This window comes from Dama dama, chromosome 11, assembly GCF_033118175.1.
Source record: "Dama dama isolate Ldn47 chromosome 11, ASM3311817v1, whole genome shotgun sequence".
Taxonomy (NCBI): Eukaryota; Metazoa; Chordata; class Mammalia; order Artiodactyla; family Cervidae; genus Dama; species Dama dama.
The window spans coordinates 32615758-32633835 of NC_083691.1; the positions used below are offsets into that span (position 1 = coordinate 32615758).

The 18078-nt window shown below is 50.3% G+C and overlaps 1 protein-coding gene across 3 annotated transcripts in view; it reads right to left on the bottom strand.

Moving 5' to 3' along the window:
* Positions 1 to 18078, bottom strand: part of OTOF (otoferlin) — a 90582-nt gene that overhangs the window by 56451 nt on the left and 16053 nt on the right. For all 3 annotated transcript variants that reach the window (XM_061154977.1, XM_061154975.1, XM_061154976.1), the window contains exons 2-3: positions 17856 to 17914; positions 5856 to 5944 (exon numbers count right to left, since the gene is read on the bottom strand). In XM_061154977.1, coding sequence (XP_061010960.1) covers positions 5856 to 5944; positions 17856 to 17914 — 148 coding nt within the window. The remainder of the gene's footprint in view (positions 1 to 5855; positions 5945 to 17855; positions 17915 to 18078) is intronic.

An 18078-nucleotide genomic window follows, 5' to 3' on the forward strand; every position in this document is an offset into this window, starting at 1 on the left:
TATCTAGAGGGATGATGCAGGGCAGTGATGTAAAGAGCACAGTTCTGGAGTCAGCGAGGGAGGATCAGAAGCCCAGCTTGGACACTTACTAGAGAGTTACCTGCTACCTTGGGCTCGCTCAGTCTCAGATTTCTCCTAAGATGAGCTAATAACCTCTACTTTACTGCTTAGAGGACCAACAGAAATGCTCTGTACCAAGTTCTTATCAGCACACCTAGTGCAGAGTCAGCAGTCCAGGAAGCTGTCTGGTCATTGTTCAGGGGCTGACATTAGTCTGTGAGCCTTTCCAAGGAAGTGGCTGTTTCCTATTTCAGCCTCTAACTGATATTTCTGGCTCACAGGAAATCTCAAAATCTACTGGCTAGAATTAATGAACAACAGTGAGGGCCCCATAAATGCTGAATGAGTTGAGTTGTCCCACACTTTGCCCCACAATTGGAAGGTTATTGCTCTGGGATAAGAGGGTACTCAGAGAGATGTTCTCACATGGTGATTCCATGTGGGGTAGATGAAAACATACACACCACTTCTGACTGAAGGGATAAAGCTCGGGGTGGGGGGTGGGCATCCACAGGGTGTGAGACAGGACAGGCTCTTGGGGTCCTGCAGTGCTGCCCTCGGCTTATAGGGGAGGAAAGTGAGACTGAGAAAGCAGGAAGGGATGCAGTTAATTCAATGGCCACTCGGGGTGAGATGAGGTATCAGGTGGATTCTGACTTTAATGTGTTTGATGTTTGTATCCTCCTGATGGGCTCTGGAGGGCAGACACTGTTTAAAAAAGCCTCCTGTCTGTGTGAGGGGAGGAAGTGGCAAGGGCAGTCAGAATGCATGCTTTCCTCCGAAGTTCAGAGCTCCATCTGCCAGCTCGCCCCACCCTCCCTCAGGGTGAAACTCTTCACACTATTCCTCCACTCTAGAGCCCACCAAGGCTTCTAGGCTCTTCTCAGACCAGCCCCTTGGCAGCTACCTCCCCCACGGCATCCTGGCCTCTCCCCAGCTTGGGCAGTGCAGACCAAAGTGCCAGGCCGGCTTCAGGAGACCAGGCGCCACTGCCCCTGAGTCTCAACTTTAGGTGGGCTCTTAGCTTCTGTCCTGTGTAGCCCTTCTAAGAGTAGACTCTAGGCATGAACATATATACTGGGCTTTTGTAGCCTCATCTCTTCAGGGTCAAAAACAGTGGGGTTGCAAAGAGTTGGACATGACTGAGTGACTGAACTGACTGAAACTTTAGCATGAACAGAATCATCAGGAGGGCTTGTTAAAATTCAGACAACTGGGACCCACCCACCCGTGGTTTTGCTGGCCACTGTGGAGGGGAAACACAATCCTGACTTGCAGCTTTTGCCCATTTCCTTGGTGTAAATACCCCTACCAAGGTCAATTTCAATCTTCCCATGTGAAGTTCACTGAACACAGAGTCAGGAGAGACATGTACCATCAGCTCTTGGGAGCAGGTCTGATTTAGCAGAATGGCTATTTCTGACCCGTGTCCAGGTGATGCTGATGATGGAGTTTGGGGAGTTCACTTTGAGAATCCCTGTTCTACCACTGCTGACTGGAACTTCAGGCCCTTTTGACCCTACTAGGGCCAGTTGAGCACCTGCTGAATGCTGGGTGTGCAGGTACAACTTTTCCCTAGAAGAAGCCCAGAGAGCCGTAGAGCTGCTGCAGTGTGACAAGACACCCCCAGGGGGCAGGATGGGGCTACTGTGCTCAGAAAAGGCTCTGGCCTTCCAGCTTAACCAAGGTTTCGGAGTTTAGTCTTGCAAGGGACATAAGAGGACAGTTTATCCTGCAATAGCATTCTTTGAAATGGACAGTTGATGTGATCTTAGTTTTATGTAAAGAATAAAGAAAAACATTTTTATAAAACTTTCCTCCTTTCACACATCTGGAACATACAGTTTAAGCAAAACCAGGGTGCTTGCTATGAAAACACAGTTTCAATACACATGCCCTCCATGCTGCTTCTAGCAGAACACTGCCCTCAACCCCTTCCATAGACGTTCTCTGGGGAAGGAGCTGGTGTAGGAAAGAAGCCTTGGGTCTGGTCTGTCTGGTGACCCCAGAGACCACATCCAACCCCGACCCCTGCTGCCCTCTGTCTGGACTGGCTGGAAGCTCAGCAGAGTCTGCCTATTGCTTCTCCTCCTCTGGGTAGGTCCGCATGGAGGAGTTGCCTAGGAGGAGGCCCAGGTGGGCTCCCATGTCCCTGGACAGCTGGGACCTTTCCCTGGAGGGTGCAGGCATGAGGCCATCCATTCTTCTGGAAGGAGTGCCAACCCTGGGTCAGGAGGTCTGGGTTGAAGACTAGGCTCTGCCTTGACTCTGCTGTGTAACCCTGGGCAAGGACAGTCTCTGGGCCTCAGTTATCCCTGAGCTGTTGGTGAAGGAGCTGGAATCATCCATCTTTTGACAGCCTCCCTTATGCAACTCATCTGGGTTACCCATCACAAAGAGAGTACCCCTCCCACCCACCCTATCAACAGGGCCCGCAGTTGGGCAGGCTGAGTGGAGGCAGGATCCCCGGGTCCTTAGCCAGCAGGGAGGGGACCTTTACACAGTCAGGCCCACAGACTGACCACAATAGAGCTGCAACCAGGCTCCAGGACCTGTCAATAATTCATTGCTTTCCCCTGGGAGCTGGTGTCAAGTGCCCAAGGCCTGGCCGGGCCGCCACTGCTCTCCTGGCTCCTGAATTATTCAGGAGTCCCAGGAGACTGGTGCCTGGGTCAGGCCACCCCCCTCTCACAGGGCCCTGGACAGGCAGAGGGGTCATACAAGATCTCCCGGATCCAACACTCACTGAGTCCTCATAGGGAAGCCCAAGGCTCTCAAAACAGGACCTCATTCAAGATGGATGGAGCAGACCCGGGATCTCCTGGCCCCTAACAAGGACACTTTCTTTCTTCAATCCATGTCTCCTGTTCTCCACAGCCTTTACAACCGCTGGGTGAGGGGTCAGCTCCTAAACTGCCCTCTGCTTCTAGACCAATTCCCCTTCTTTGTGATGGGTGGTGGGATCAGACCCCCAGGTTCTAAATCTCACACCAGCCTCCTTTACCTCAGTTTCTCCAAATGCACCAGTCAGGTGACTGGGTTCCTGGAGCACCCTGAGTTCTTCAGAGAAGAAGGACTGCTTGGGTTCGGGCTCCTAGATGCTCCCACTCTGTACGCTATCTCCTCCTGACCAAAGGGGACATTCATTCATTCATTCATTCAATCATTCCACAGAGTAATGGGGGTCTGCTGGGTGCGGGCCACTGTCCCAAGCTATGGGTGTGGCTTTCCTGGTTGCTGTGCCCAGAGGCTCCCCAGAGGCTTGGCTCCCTCATCAGAGGGAGCCTGGTGACAGAGCTGGACCACAGTGGGGACAGAGGGCACACACCAGAGGGGCCTTTTTTTTGGCTCAGGAAATAGAGCCCAGACTCCAGGGTGGGAGACTGAGTCCCACTTGACTCCAAGTACCCGCCCTTCCTCTCTGACTCCCAGAGCTGGCCTGTCTCAGGGTGGGCTCTATGTTGTCCACAAGACCACCATTCCTCCCCAGCCCAGCTCTGCTGCCAGCAGCTCCCTGGACCTTCTCCAGGCTTTCAAAGGAATGGCAAGACTCCCTTCTACCAGGCCCATGCCTCCCCTTGTCCTGCCTTTTCTTAGGTGGGGGCAAGGAAGACAGGGAGAGAGAAAGGAGAATCAGAGTAGGCACTCCCCCTGCTGTCTCCCCTCTTGCTGGCTTTTTAGAACAACTCATCGAAGCCTTGCATTCTAGCATATTCTTTATTAGGGTAGTCAATTTTCTAAACAACCTACCAAATACTTCTGATTTGTTTATAGCAGGAGTTTTCATGTTTTCAAGGGCTTCCAGCATTCCAGGGCTTGATCTAGAAGCTTTTGTTTAGATGATTTAGCAGTATCTTCCGAGTCCTTGGCTTCCACCATCATTGCTCACATAGCCCGGTTTCTGGGAGTCTGAGGATCAGGAGAGGAGGAGGAAGACCTGCATCCTAGCCCCTCCTCCACTGCTGTCTATCCCTGTGGCCTTGGTCTCCTCTCCAAGGCTCAGTTTCCCCATCTGCACAGTGAGGGTTGCTCTGACTGAGCTCTAAAGCTCCCCAGTGCTCTGCCATCTACTGTGGGTCTGCTGGGGGGCCCAGAGCCCCTACCGGTCCTAGACTTCTGCTTCCTCCCCCATATCCACCTTATTGTGTATGTTCCTGTTTCTCCTGTCCTCACAGGTCACCCAGTTTCTCATTCCAGGAAGAATATCCTGCTTTACTTTAGGGGCCCTGGTAGGGTGTCTCATGAACTTTCTTGTGGGTATCAGAGGCAGCTGCCTGAATGATGGGATGCCCTGAGCCAGCCATCGTGGAATGCCCACTTCAGGTACTCAGCTGAGATCTCTCGGGCTTCCGATAAAAACCACAGAATCCTTGGATCCATGCGGTTCCGCCCTTCTTGACTCAGAAACTCCTTCTACAGCATCTTGGTCCACTCTCTGATAGCCCTCTTCCCGAGACAGCTCAATGGTTAGAGAGCTCTCAGATCTGTCATCTGGCAGTGCAGCCTGGTCCTCGTCCTGCTTCTAAGCACACATCTTTCCTCTTTCACATGGCAGAAAACCTTCCTGGGGGGCAGGCATGCTTCTTAACCCCTCATCTTAGCACCTCCAATGACTAGCACAGTGTCTGGCTGGTACAGAGTGTTTCTCAGTGAATGTTAGATGAGTGACTGAAAAGATGGACAAAGGATGGATGGATGAACATGTCTTCTGCGATTTTCTCCTCCAGGCTCTCAGCCCCTTGTCACGAGGCAAGATTTAAAGTCCTTTCCCCCAGGAAACCACAAGGCAGGGCTTATTCACGTCCTTTGCAATCAGCATGAGGAATAGTGGAACCATTGCCCCTCATCTCTCCTGCTCTGATGGCTCTACTTCTATTAATACGACCTAGGATTAGGTCAGCTTTCCTTTCATCTGTAGTTTTCTCTCACTGTTGAGTCATAGTGAGCTCTCAGTGACTAATCCTCCCTTACCTTTTCGGACATGTTGTGTGGTTCAACCGTGACTCTCTCTAGCTTGTATAACAGAGCACTTGGCTTTTGAATCCAAGACAGGAACTAACATGTACTAAATTTAGCCAATGCGGGAGACATGAGACGTGGGTTTGATCCCTGGGTCAGGAAGATCCCCTGGAGGAGAGCATGACAACTCATTCCAGTATTTCAGTATTCTTAAGCTTCCTGAGCGGTGGTAGTGGTAAAGAACCTGCCACGCTCAGCACTTAGTTTGTGCCTGACACACAGTAGGCACTTAGTAAACATAGGGATTGGATGAATGAATGAACATCTATCTCACTTGATTCTCACAGCTTCCCTTTGAAGTAAGTACTTAGCCTCTTTACACATGCATACATTGAACTCAGAGAGGTTATGCAACCAGCCCAGGGTCACACAGCAGATAACTGAGCTGGGATCTGAGAACAGGCTTGCCTGACTACTAAACCATTGAATCAAATTGTCATTGAGCTTCTAGTTCTCTGCAGGTGTGACAAGTTCACTCACAGGGCTACAGGTAGATGGTCTGTTGGAGGATATCATTACCTTCTCTGGCAGAACTGTTGCCCAGAATGGCGGAAGGAGGAAGATTTGAGGGAGGGGACAGGAAGTTGTGAGAGGGCTAGGGGACTCTGAAGACAACATGAGGGAACAGAGAGGGGGGTGTTTGAAGGCTGATCCAGGCCAGGATGCGGGTCCCCCTTTAAACTCAAAGGAGAGGGCAGCCCAAGGAGAAGGGAAGGCCCCTCTCCCCTGGTCCCACACCTCAGGGCTCTGCCTCTCTCATCCCGCCTCACACTCACTTGTTGCTGAAGACTTTGCTGTAGTTGAAGATCTGAATCTCGAGCATCTCATTGCTGTCGATGCTGCTGGCCACTGGCCACCGGAAGGTCTGGGGAGAGAAGGACAGCTGTGGCCTTGGGTGGAAATGACAGGGAGGGGTGAGGGGAGCGGGAGGGGGCCCCTGATAAGATGGCCCCTCGCATCAGTTTCACAGGGACCAAGCTCACACCTGGAATCTCCTTTAATTCCAGCACCACCTTGCAGCGTGGGTACTACTGTCCAGTCCTTTGTCAAAGATGGTGCTCATAAAGTCCACCAATCTTCCCAAGGTCCTGTGGTCAGGGAGAGAACCTAGAGCCAACCAGAGCTTCTGCCTCAGGCTAGAGCTCCTTCCACTGTCTCCCAGTTGCCTCCCAGTGAGTTTGTGCATGGGTGAGGCAACCAGGGCGGGCAGGCTCCAGCACTGTGGGCTGTGAGTTTGGTTCCTGCTGTGTGCAAGGGAAGTTGTAAGCCATTGGCTCTCTCCTGTCAAGGTGGTTCTGATCCTGCCTTGAGTGGGAGGTCCCAGGCTCCCGCATTCAGGTCATGCCCCCTACCCCCCACCCCCCACCCCACCCCGGGAATGTTAACTTCAGGGACAGATTTCAGCACAGTTGGTGTGATTAGGATCAGGCCCACAAAGAGGGGACAGCTGGTCTCCACTCATCATTTCTAAATTTGCCCTCACCACTTGTGTCTTAATTATTGAATCACAATGATGAACAGGAAGTTCAGTGGGATTTTTTTTCCCCTGATGCCCTAGAAATGGCAAGGAGAGCCCAAAACAGAGGCCAAAAGTTACAAAGTACTCCACTCACTAAAGAGAGCTACTAATAGGCAGAACCAGGCACCTCCCTAGGGCTGCTTCAAGGGTGGGCTACCCCAGCCATCACTCCAGTTTCCCTCTTCTTGGCATGTAAAGGAAGATGGGGGAAGGGAAAGCTGGAGTGTCTCACCCCAGGCACAGTGGTTTGTGGTGTTTCCCTGGGAGAACAACTCAGAGAGGGAGGTGGTGCCGGAAGGGGAGCCTGGCACGCGAGCTCCCAGTGACCTCTGCCCCCGACAGTGGACTGACTGGCCTGTCCCCTCAGCTTCTCAGGAGACCCGTGCAGCACCTGGGGGCAAGGACAGTGGCCATGCAGGAGCCTGGTATGCCACTGCTGGGTGTGTTGACTATGTGGCTTATCCTCTGTGGGTCAAGTGGGTGCTGCGAAGAGAAGTCAGGGTCAAGTTGGCCTGTGGACCCTCCACCCACGGCGGCCTGCTTGAGGGAGTGGTCCTCGACTCCCAGGAGGCTGGGGCAGGAGCTGGTGGTGGGGTGGAGCCAGGTGTCCTAGGTTGGAAATCTACCCCTAGAACCTGTCCACCTGGTGTCCCGTAAGACAGCAAGCCCACCACGTGTCCAGAGGCTTCCAGAGCTGATTGGAGCTCACTAGAGAAGCTGCCGGACTTTCCCAGTGACTCAACAATAAAGAATCCGCCTGCAATCCAGGAGACACTGGAGATGCTGGTTTGATCCCTGGGTCGGGAAGATCCCCTGGAGGAGGGCATGACAACCCACTCCAGTATTCTTGCCTGGAGACTCCTATGGACAGAGGAGCCTGGCGGGCTACAGTCCATGGGGTTGCACAGAGTCGGACGCGACTGAAGCGACTGAGCACGCGGCATGCGGAGAAGTTGCCACACCACCCGGAGGGGCCACATTCACAGCAGAGACCAAGAATCAGATCAGGTCACACTCCCCTGCCCCCCCTCTGGAGTGGGAGGAGGAGGTGGAGGCCAGAGCAGGCGTGCCTGGCCCACTCCATGTCTTGAGCTGTAAGCCTGAGAGAAAGAAGACCAGACGAAACCAGGGAGCCAGGATGGAGTAGTAAACGCTTCTAGACTGGATATGAATATTAAAATGACCAGAAAGCTCTGAGGTCTGTTCAAGGTGTCACTGAAGGATGGTATCAAGGGGGATTTGACAAGAGCAGGTGGAAAGCAGCAACTTAAATTTCATTTTTATAACCCACGAAATTCAGAATGCACAAAAGGCTAGTAAAAAAGAATAACAATAGTAATACTAATAATTTGTAGAGAACTTTTCATTATGTGGGTCTGAATGCTTTAGATGCATGAATTCATGAGTCATCACAACCACCCAAGAGGTTGGTCACGCGTTCTCCATTCTATAGCCAGAGGAACGAGGGCTCAGAGAAGTAACAGGACGCCATTGTTAGTGGCCCAGCAAGCGCTGGGGGAGGTTCCTGAGGGCCCACCCCACAAGCGTGCTGCTTCAGAGCTGCTCTTCATTCTCTACTGGGGATTCAGGGGCTGGTGGGGGGGACTGGGCCAGCCTGGCAGGTCACCGCCCAGTGTGGGCAGGGCCCGTCAAAGCTTTCATGTCCCCTCTCTCTGGGGCTGGCCAAGGCCCGGAGAGACCCCCTGACACCCCCATGGTCAGTTGGAGCGGGCAGATGAGGGAGGAAGAAGCAGAGAAAGGAGGGGACAGGGGATGGGGAGGGAGAGGGCTCTGAGAGGGGTGTGGGGAGGACTTTGGGGGTCTTGTACCCAGAAGGAAGAGGAGTGGGGAGGGGAGGCTGGGAGGCAAACTGGCTGCCCGCAGGCCCGTTAATCTGCTTTGCTCCTGCATCTGGAGGCTTCCGACTCAGTCAAGGGTGTGGTTTTCTTCATGAAGTTGCTGTTATTGGGCTGCAGAGAAATAACCCAGCAAGGCAAAGGCTTAATCATTAGCCACGGTGCAGGGAAGAGAGGGCCTGGGCTGGGGGGCACCAAGGTTTTGGTTTTCTTAGAACAAAGGGGAATGGGTGTTTGAGCCACCTGAGGGTCTGTGCGTTGGATTTTGGCACCTGATGGAGGGAAGGGGTGGGAGAAAAAGGAACTGTGGAAGGGGGTGTTGAAGATTGACATGGTGAATACAAAGAGACGGGAATGACTACCAGCTCCAGGATTTTTGCCTAGAGAATTCCATGAACAGAGGAACCTCAAGGGCTGCAGTCCATTGGGTCCAAAGAGTTGGACTCAACTGAGCAACTAAGCATACACAACACACACACAGAGGAACTGGGAAACAGCAAGTCATTAAAAAATGGGGGACCTGAGGGGGACACAGCTTGTGGCTTCCACTTGCCCATTCCAGACACTGGTTTGCCTCGTGGTCAGGGTGCAGTTTACTGGGTCACCAGGGCCTACAGAGAAAAGCAGGCCACCATCACGGACCCATTTGCTGAGCAAAGATGAGGGGAGTCAGTGAGGGTCAGAGGGGTGCCTCCCTGATGGGAGGTGAGACTCCAGAGGAGGCCCACCCGGACACCCTTTCAGGGAATTCTTCAGCTGAGAGAACATGTTTAGCATTTCCAAGAAGGAGTCTCCACTGAGCCCAGATATCCCACAGAAGCCTGAGAAACGTGAAAATGTAGACGATTCGAGTCACAGAGTGTTGGGGTGGTTTGTTACGCAGCCCCTGCTGACTGTGACAGTCCCCTGTGCTGTCTGTGCCTCTCTCTAGGAGGCAGCCTCACGTCAGGGAGGTCTGTCATCAGTGGCAGAGCTGGCTCCATGCCTGGGCCTTGTTCTCCACACACCAGCCCCCTCCCTTCCCATTGTCCCCAGAATTCCTGGGATAGCGTGACTGTCCCGCTCGGCAGTTCAGGGCCTGAGCAGAGGCCACAGGGCTCCCTGGGGTCTCTGCACTCAGCCTGCCACATGGAGGGCACTCAACAAATAGGCCTCACACGGCTGCCTCAACTGCAGAGCTGTCCTTGCTGGCCTGAGGGTATGGCCGGGCTAGTTCCCCTCTCCACATCGCCTCCCCTTCCTCCAGAGAGTGAGGGTGACGTCCCAGGACTGCTTCTGGGGGTTCCCGTGAGGCTGGTGAGGCATTGGCACAGAACCCTAATCAACATGGGGCCTCATTATAGTGAATTGTACTGTGTTGCTGCTCCTTCCAGGAGCCGGGATAAGGCCTGGCATCCTGGGGATGGACACTGCAGGGACTGCAGGGGCCTGCTGGGGACGGAGCCTCTCTCCAGCGTGAGGTAGCACCAACATGCTTCTCTTCCTGCTGCCACAGCCGTAGAGGGTTGTACCTTCTAACTCTGGAGATGCCTTGAAATCAGTGGCCTAGCAACTCAGCCAAGGGAGCCCACACATCATCTAAGGTCCCACCTCATGTCAGCCTCCAAACTCTCCAGGTAGTCGCTGAGCCAAACACTGCCACTCCAGTTGTCGTAAGCCAGCAAGACCCATGCAGGGGCAATGTTTGCTGAGTACCTTCTATGTTTGCTAAACACCTCCTCTGTGCTGGGCTCTGTGTGGGGAAGCAGGGGTGTCTCTTGGGAGCTCCTGAGTAGTTCTGAAGATAGACACAGACCTGAAATTGCAGCCTGTGATGGGAACATTGACAGAAGTAAGGTGGCAAGCATTAGGGATGGGTGGGGAAGAGGAAAGAGCACTAGTGGTAAAGAACCTGCCTGACAATGCAGGAGACAAAAGAGATGTAGGTTTGATCCCTGGGTCGGGAAGATCCCCCAGAGGAAGGCATGGCAACCCACTCCAGTATTCTTGCCTGGAAAATTCCATGGACCAAGGAGCCTGGTGGGCTACAGTCCTTAGGGTCACAAAGATTTGGACAAGATTGAAGTGACTTAGCACGCATGCACGCATGAGGAAAGAGGACCTCTGTCTGGAGTGTGGAACTGTGACCCAGTTCACTTGCTCTAGGCTTGGCCGTGACCTGGCAGGTGACAGCCAGGGCGGTGGAGTTCTGCATCCTATCAGCCCCAGTGATCTAGGACTCCACGGAAAGGTTTCCCTGATGTGGGCTGGAGAATGACCTGGGTTATCCTGGGCTTCATCAAATAAGTTTGAAACCATCCTAAATCAGCAAGGTAGTGTCCTTAAAGGGACAGTTCTTTAGATTTTTTAGGGGGAAGATATTAGGATGTGTTGCAAAGCTGTAGGGTGCAATGGAAAGAGACCTCTTTAACTTAGGAAGTTAAAGACCCAAGTCTCAAGTTGGGTTCATTCTTTTGTTCATTCTTTGACTCAGCAACATTTCCCTGAGCCCTGTGCCAGGCCAGTAATGAACCAGACAGGTGTTTTCCTGACCCATGTTGCTCACAGTCCATGTCTTCCAGGTACAAGCAAAGTGGGAAGATGAGATCTGACCCTCCACCCCCCACCCCTAGGCTGATGACCTCTCCTCTGGGCTCAGAAGGCTCATAGTGTATCTTTTTTGTTCTAGGTCCATCTCCCCACTGGACTGAGGCCTTTGAGGGCAGGGCTGAGCCTTGTCCACTTTGCAAGTGGCCATCGGCTCTGGAATTAGACTTCAGTTCAAATCCTCATGTGCTACTCATTGCCTAGGGAAATGCCCACTCAGTGCATTGCAGTGAGATATAAGGCTCAAGTGAGCTCTCAGCCTGGCTCAGTATATCACAGCGGCTCTTATTCCTACAAGTACTATTGTTATTCTGGCCTCTCTTAGGGAGTCTGGTCCTCAGAGAACATGGTTAAGGCCAAAACAAGATGGCTAGAAGTAGGCTAGGAGTGGCCATTCCCCTTCCCCTCCCACCCTCCTCCCCGGGGCCTCTGCTGGCTGCTGGCCTGGCACAAAGTCTGTCTCTCTCTCTCTTTAACTTGGAAAGTTAAAGACCCAAGTCGCAAGTTGGGTTCATTCTTTTGTTCATCCTTTGACTCAGCAACATTTCCCTGAGCCCTGTGCCAGGCCAGTAATGGACCAGACAGATGTGTCTGGTCCACCAGGGAGTAATCCTTCTCTCTCTAGCTTCTCCATGGTTGTAAGTTAAATGTAGGATCTCAGGTTCCAGCCTTTGGGAAAGGAGACACCAAGGCCAGGCTCTGTTTCCACCATTGTTGTACAGTGCATTGTCTTTCTATCAGCCCCCAGTCCCCCAATTCAGGCTTGTCAGCCCCACCTGCTGTGGGCCCTCTCATCCTTTTCTGAGCAGAGGGGGGAGGGACATCTGTTTTCACATCTTTCATTTCATTTTCAGCCATGCCACATTTCTGGAAGGCAGAGAGAACAAGGAGTCTGTTCCTATTTTTCTGAAGGGGAATCTGAGGCTTGGAGAGGTTGAGTGGCCAGCCCAAGATGTCAGAATTTATCAAGTCCAGGGCTCATGACTCCCAGGCCAATGTATTTATACCTTACCGAGCTGGTTCCCAAAGGCCCTGGGCACAATCAGAGGGAGAAAAAGGAGTTCCTGGGAAGCCAAGAGGCCTTTGGAGGTTTTGCAAGGGGCAGCTGAGGTTTCCTTTCTCAAGCTTTTTCTGGAACCACTGACAGGCCGGTTCTTTCAGGAATCAGCCAGGAGAGTCTAGGACTTGTCCACTCCAGGATGGGGAGACAGGTCCAAGTGTGGGTGCAGTCCAGGCTATTTGGAGAGATCTCTGGGCTCTGCCTGATCAGGAGGTGGGAGGGTAGCCTCCCTGCTCTGTGTGTGTCCTGCTGACCAGTGGCAGCCAGGCTGCGAACTACTTTTCAGAAGGAGAAAGGGAGGCAGGACTGTGGAGAGACCCCAGCAAGCCCTTGCAGGGGCGATGGGGGGCGGGCCAAGCAGCTTTCTACTCTGCATTCAAAGGGGGCTTAGAATCTCATCTAAGCCTGGATTTAGAACCCTGTCTTTGCCACTTGCAGCTATCACCTTGGGAAGGAGACATACTCTCTGAGCCTGAGTTTCCTCACCCGTGGGTTGCTGTGGAGACTGGATGGATGAGGCTTCGCTAAGGACACAGCGTGGTGCTGCTGTGGGAAACTGCTGCTGTGATCCTCCCAGGGGGCTGCCCACCAGGGAAGTGATGGGCAAGTCCCTGTTGTATGGGGGGCCCTGGGCCCTGCAGGTAACTTAGCATCCGTGCCCCATTCCACCAAGTGCCAGTGCGTTCCCCACTGTGATAACTGGCAACTTCCCTGTCAACCCATGGGTGGGTGTAAATTTCCCCAGGTAAGAACCGCTTCTCCCCACCTCGAGGCTGCTATCTGATCCAGGCACGTGCTTTCACTCATAACTCCCTGGCTTCCACCCCTTCCTGGTGTCTCCACACTGGCCTAGAGGCTCCCAGTGCCCAGGTTTCTGCAGGGATCTGTATGTGCTCTTGCATCTGCTTCTCTCTTTTGGGGGCATCTCTACCTGGACCCACACACACCAGGTGCTCAGAACTTGGTCCCATGCTCAGGGCAGCAGGACTGACTCCCCCCTCCCCCGCCCCATGCTGGGCAGCACTGGGAGGAGGAAGGACATGGTGATTAACTTGGAATGTCATGTATACCCAGGGCTCAGGTGTCCTAGGGTACAGTTAATGGAAAAGAGTGATGCTGTCCTTAGAAGGGGCATCGGGTTGCTGTTCACAGGCTGGAGGCCCGGGTGGACATGTCCCCTGGGAGATTTGGTGAGAAGGAGGGAGTCGCAGGCTCTGCCAGCTGACCGGAGGGGCAGAGGCCCAGGGAGGCAGAGCTGAGAGATGGAGCCGGGCTGCCTGCATCCTAACCCAACCAGGCCCTCCACCTTGGGGCTCTGCCTGAAGAGGGGATGAGGGGAAAGAATGGGGGGTTGTACGGTGGGGCTTGTCTGAGGCCAAGATACCAGGCTTGTGTGTGTGTGTGTTAGTTGCTCAGTTGTGTCCAACTCTTTGTGACCCCCATGGACAGTAGCCCACCAGGCTCCTCTGTTCATGGGATTTTCCAGGCAAGAATACTGGAGTGGGTTGCTATTCCCTTCTCCAGATCTTCCTGACCCAGGGATTGAACCTGGGTCTCCCACACTACAGGCAGATTCTTTACCATCTGAGCCACCAGGGAATAATCCCTCATTTTGATCATGGCTTTACATAGAGACTTCATACTCATTATCAGCTCCATTTGACAAATATGGTCGCTGAGGCTTAGAAAGTGAGGCTGGAAGTCACGCAGCCAGGAGGCAGAGAAGGCGAGGACAGAACTCTCACTGGGGAGGGTACATTTTGGGGCTGTGATGGTCCTTGGTGGCCTGAGCCCAGGTGGGGAGGTTGAGTCCGTGTTCCCTGTGCCGACAGCTCTGGGCCTGCGGACACAGCTATACTGTGTGGGATGGGCCCAGAGTGAGGATGAGACAGCAGCTCTCCAATCACACCTGGAGTTTGCTTAGCTAAATGCTAATCTCAAAGGAGCAGGCTGCCACAAGGCCTTGCCCAGCCCAAACAGATCCAGATGTGAGCAGCAAGGCCCAGGAAAGATGGGGTAAGTTCTTCTGGGGTCAAGTGGAGCTTCTGCTTCGCGCCTAGATGGTGACTTAGGATGGCTGCTTCTCACCCCAAAGTCAACCCTGTAGGCACTAGAGAGGCAAGAGGGAAATACGGATTCTAGGAAGTGACAGACAGACAAGCAGATGGGGGAAGCCCAGGGAGATCAAAGGCTGTGGAGCTGGCACATGAGTTGTGGGGAGGAGAGGGGGGAGCAGAAGCAGCCGTGGGAGAGCAGATTGGAGGAAATCTTTCCAAGTTCTGTTCTTATCGCTCCCTGGCATTACTCTGGGGCAATGGCTGCTTGCTCCTTGACTGATAAAATTGTGACATAAACCCTACTGGGATGAGGTTTAATACAAATAGCTGTTGATAGACCAGCTGCCTCATACCTCCTTTCATTGAACCCCCAGAGCTAGCCTGTTAAAAAGCATGCCTTCTGTCAACTTTGTCTCTCCTTTAAGGCTTAGAGATGAGACCCTGACTCTTTCTGTGGTGACTGGCCACCCCCCTGCCACCCTGGTGCTCTTGCCTGCCCTTCAGCCCCTACAGACTGACAGCAGCCTCTGATGGCTGCTCAGTACTCATTACCAGACAGGGTAGCTGACACCAAGGGAGCTCAAACAGAGCAAAGTAAAGAGATGGGGAGAGTATCTCATCTATAAAAGAAAGACAACACACTGAACTGTACAACTGGAGCAGGATCATTAGAATGAATGGTCCATAAAAACAGGTATCAGCAATATGAAACAAGTTCAAAGAGTCATAAGGAAAAAGAACATCAGTAACCTGGAAGATCCATTTGAAGAATTCCCTCAAAAGACAACAGGAAAGGATGACTGAACAACAACAACAACAGAACAGAAAAGCTAAGAAATGGAGCTTAAGTAGTACTGACATCTGATCACAGGAACTGAAGCAGCAAGGACACTATAAAAACTGAATGTTTGAAAAAAATAATGGAGATGGAATTTTCTACAATAAGTGAAAGCTGAAAGGCCTTAGATTTGAAAGAGCTCACAAAATAGTGCACAATAGGAAATACCAGGAAATCCACAATTGGACACAATATATTAAAACTTAAGAACTTCCAAGATAAATGAATTGTATTTTATTTCCCAGAGAGAAAGAAAAGATCACCCACCAACAGACAAGAATCAGTGACCATTGGATTTCCCAACAGGAATAGGGAATGATATTTTTGAAATTGTGAAGGAAAGAACTTCAAGCTTAAAATTTCATATCTAGTGAAATTCTCATTCAAATTTGAAGAAATAAGAAATACATTCTCAGATTTATACAGCTTTAGAAAGTTTGCTACATAAAGATTCAAATTAAAAATGCTTTTGGAGGAGGTACTCAAATAAGAAGAAAAACAATTCCAAGAGAGACTTCAAAAGATATGAGAAGTAAAGGTGATCAAGTATCATAAGGGCTATTGTCTTCCAAAAGAACAAAGATGGCTAGGACAAATAAAGGAAAAAGAGAACATACAATCATAAGAAACTAGAATTAAAATTCTAATCTAGATAATATCAGCATGAGGATGTGGGCTGAAGTGGGAAAATCAAAGAAGCATGAGGGAGTATTAAGGTACTTGTCATATTAAGAGAAATTATAATTACTTATTTGTTTGAGTGCTCAGTAGGATTACATAAACATGAGTATGGAAGGGTGACTACCTTGAAAACAAAAATAGAATGCATAGCTTTCCAACTAACAAGAAAAATTCCATTTACCCAATTGAAAGCTAGAAAGTAGGGGAAAACAAGAAACAGAAATTATAGTTAATGGAAAATATAAAATAAGATGGTGGTAGAAATAAGCCTTATAGTAATACCAATTTCAGAGGTAAATGGGTTAAACTAATCAATTAAATCATAGAGATTCTCATATTGGAGGAAAAAAATAAGATCTAATAATATATGCCTTAAGAAGACACATTTGACTTTAAAAACAGTATTATTGAAAATAAGAGCATGAAATAATACATACTAAGAAATTAAAATGATTGAAAAACATATACCACACAAACTAAATGAAATGGCTGAGATAACAACTTGAATATCTGGCAAAGTGGAAATTAATGCAAAAACAACATAAAAGACATAGAAAGACATTAAATGCTGGTAGAAGGAAAAATAAGCAAGATGATACAGCCATAATGAATGCAATAGGCAATTGGTAAGTTTCAAATCACATCAAGCAACAACTGATAGAACTGGAGGGGGAAATCTATAAATCAATAATAGTAGCAGTAGATTTTATTACATCATTATTGAAATTGATAGATCAAGCAGAGAAAAATAAACAAGACCTCTGAAAAAATGAATAATATTAATAATAAGCTTGACCTTATATAATATAAACACAAGTTTATACTGAGTTACAGATAGAACCCCACACTGAACAAATTCCTTTTAAACAGAAGGAGCATTGATGACCACAAATTAAGGCCATAAGAAAAGTCTCAGTAAATTCCAAAGGATCAATATCATACAGACTCTGTTCTTTGATCATAGTGCAATAAAACTAGAAGTGAATAAAATAAAGAGCTGTAATTTCATAAATATATTTGGAAACTAACAACATTATTGTATAACTCTTGGGTTTAAAAAGAAAATCATAAAGGAATGTAAGAAATATTTAAAACCAAGTAATAATGAAGATATTATATGTAAATGTTTATAGAATACAGTTCAAACTGTACATAGAGCAAAATTTAAATACATTTATTAAGGAACAAGGAAAGTTAAAAATAAAGGCTTCATACTCAAGAAGTTAGGAAAAGAGCCACAGAGTAGAATAAAATAAATAGACAGAAGGGAAATAATTAAGAACAGGGCAGAAATCAATGAAATGGAGAACAACAATAGGGAAGATTAATGAAGCCAAAAGCTGGTTCCTTATTAAGATTAATAAGATAAACAAATCTTTAGCAAGAGATTTTCTTTCTTTCTGACCAAGAAAAACAGAGAGAAGACACAAATATATGAAATACGGAATAAAAAGAGGGAAATAACTATGTGCTGTGCATAGTCACTCAGTTGTGTCTGGCTCTTCCTGACCCCATGGACTGTAGCCCACCAGGCTCCTCTGTCCATAGGGATTCTCAGGCAAGAATACTGGAGTGGGTTGCCATGCCATCCTCCAGGGGGTCTTTCCACCCCAGGGATTAAACCCAGGTCTCCTGCATTATAGGCAGATTCTTTGCTGTCTGAGCCACGAGGGAAGCTCAGGAATACTGGAGTGGGTAGCCTATCCCTTCTCCAAGGGATCTTCCCGACTCAGGTTCCAAAGAACAAAACAACTTCCTGGGAAGACACAGTGGGAGAAATAGTCCACTAACTCTTGGAGAGGAAGGGGTGAGGTCTGGATGAGACTGTATTTGTGGGAAGCCAGGTCAATTAGCAAGGGCTTCCTTATGCCCAGGGAACATGGGAAGGGAAACCACTCTGGGCCTGTTGAATGGACCCATTGGCCCTTTTCTGAGCCAGTCACTCCACACGGGGCTCTCCTGTACAGAGGTCCCTGAGAGGGGTCTGGGTGGAGGGGACAGAAAGGTGCCTCCACAGCTCCCATCATTGCCTCCTCCCAGGAAGCAAGGAGCTCTGGACAGGCCGCTCCTCCACGTACCTGCCCCCCTTCCATTGTGCGGGCCTAGTGCACACCCAGGAAGCAGGGAGGCGCTGGTTCCCCTCTGGGCAGGGACTTGTGCTGCCCCAAGGGCTTCCTACCTCATCGAAGTCAGCCACATCCTCACAGCTCTCCAGGACCCGGGAGTAGAAGGACTGCCCTGGTGGGGAAAAGAGGAAATTATAGTCAGCCCTCCCTGGACAGCAAATTGCTTATTTAAAAAACCCCAAACACTGTTCTTTTATTTGTAAATGGGCAAAAATCTCAAAGCATCAAGAGTGGTTATCAGTGGGCAGGGGAAGTGAGAAGATATTGAAAGCATCA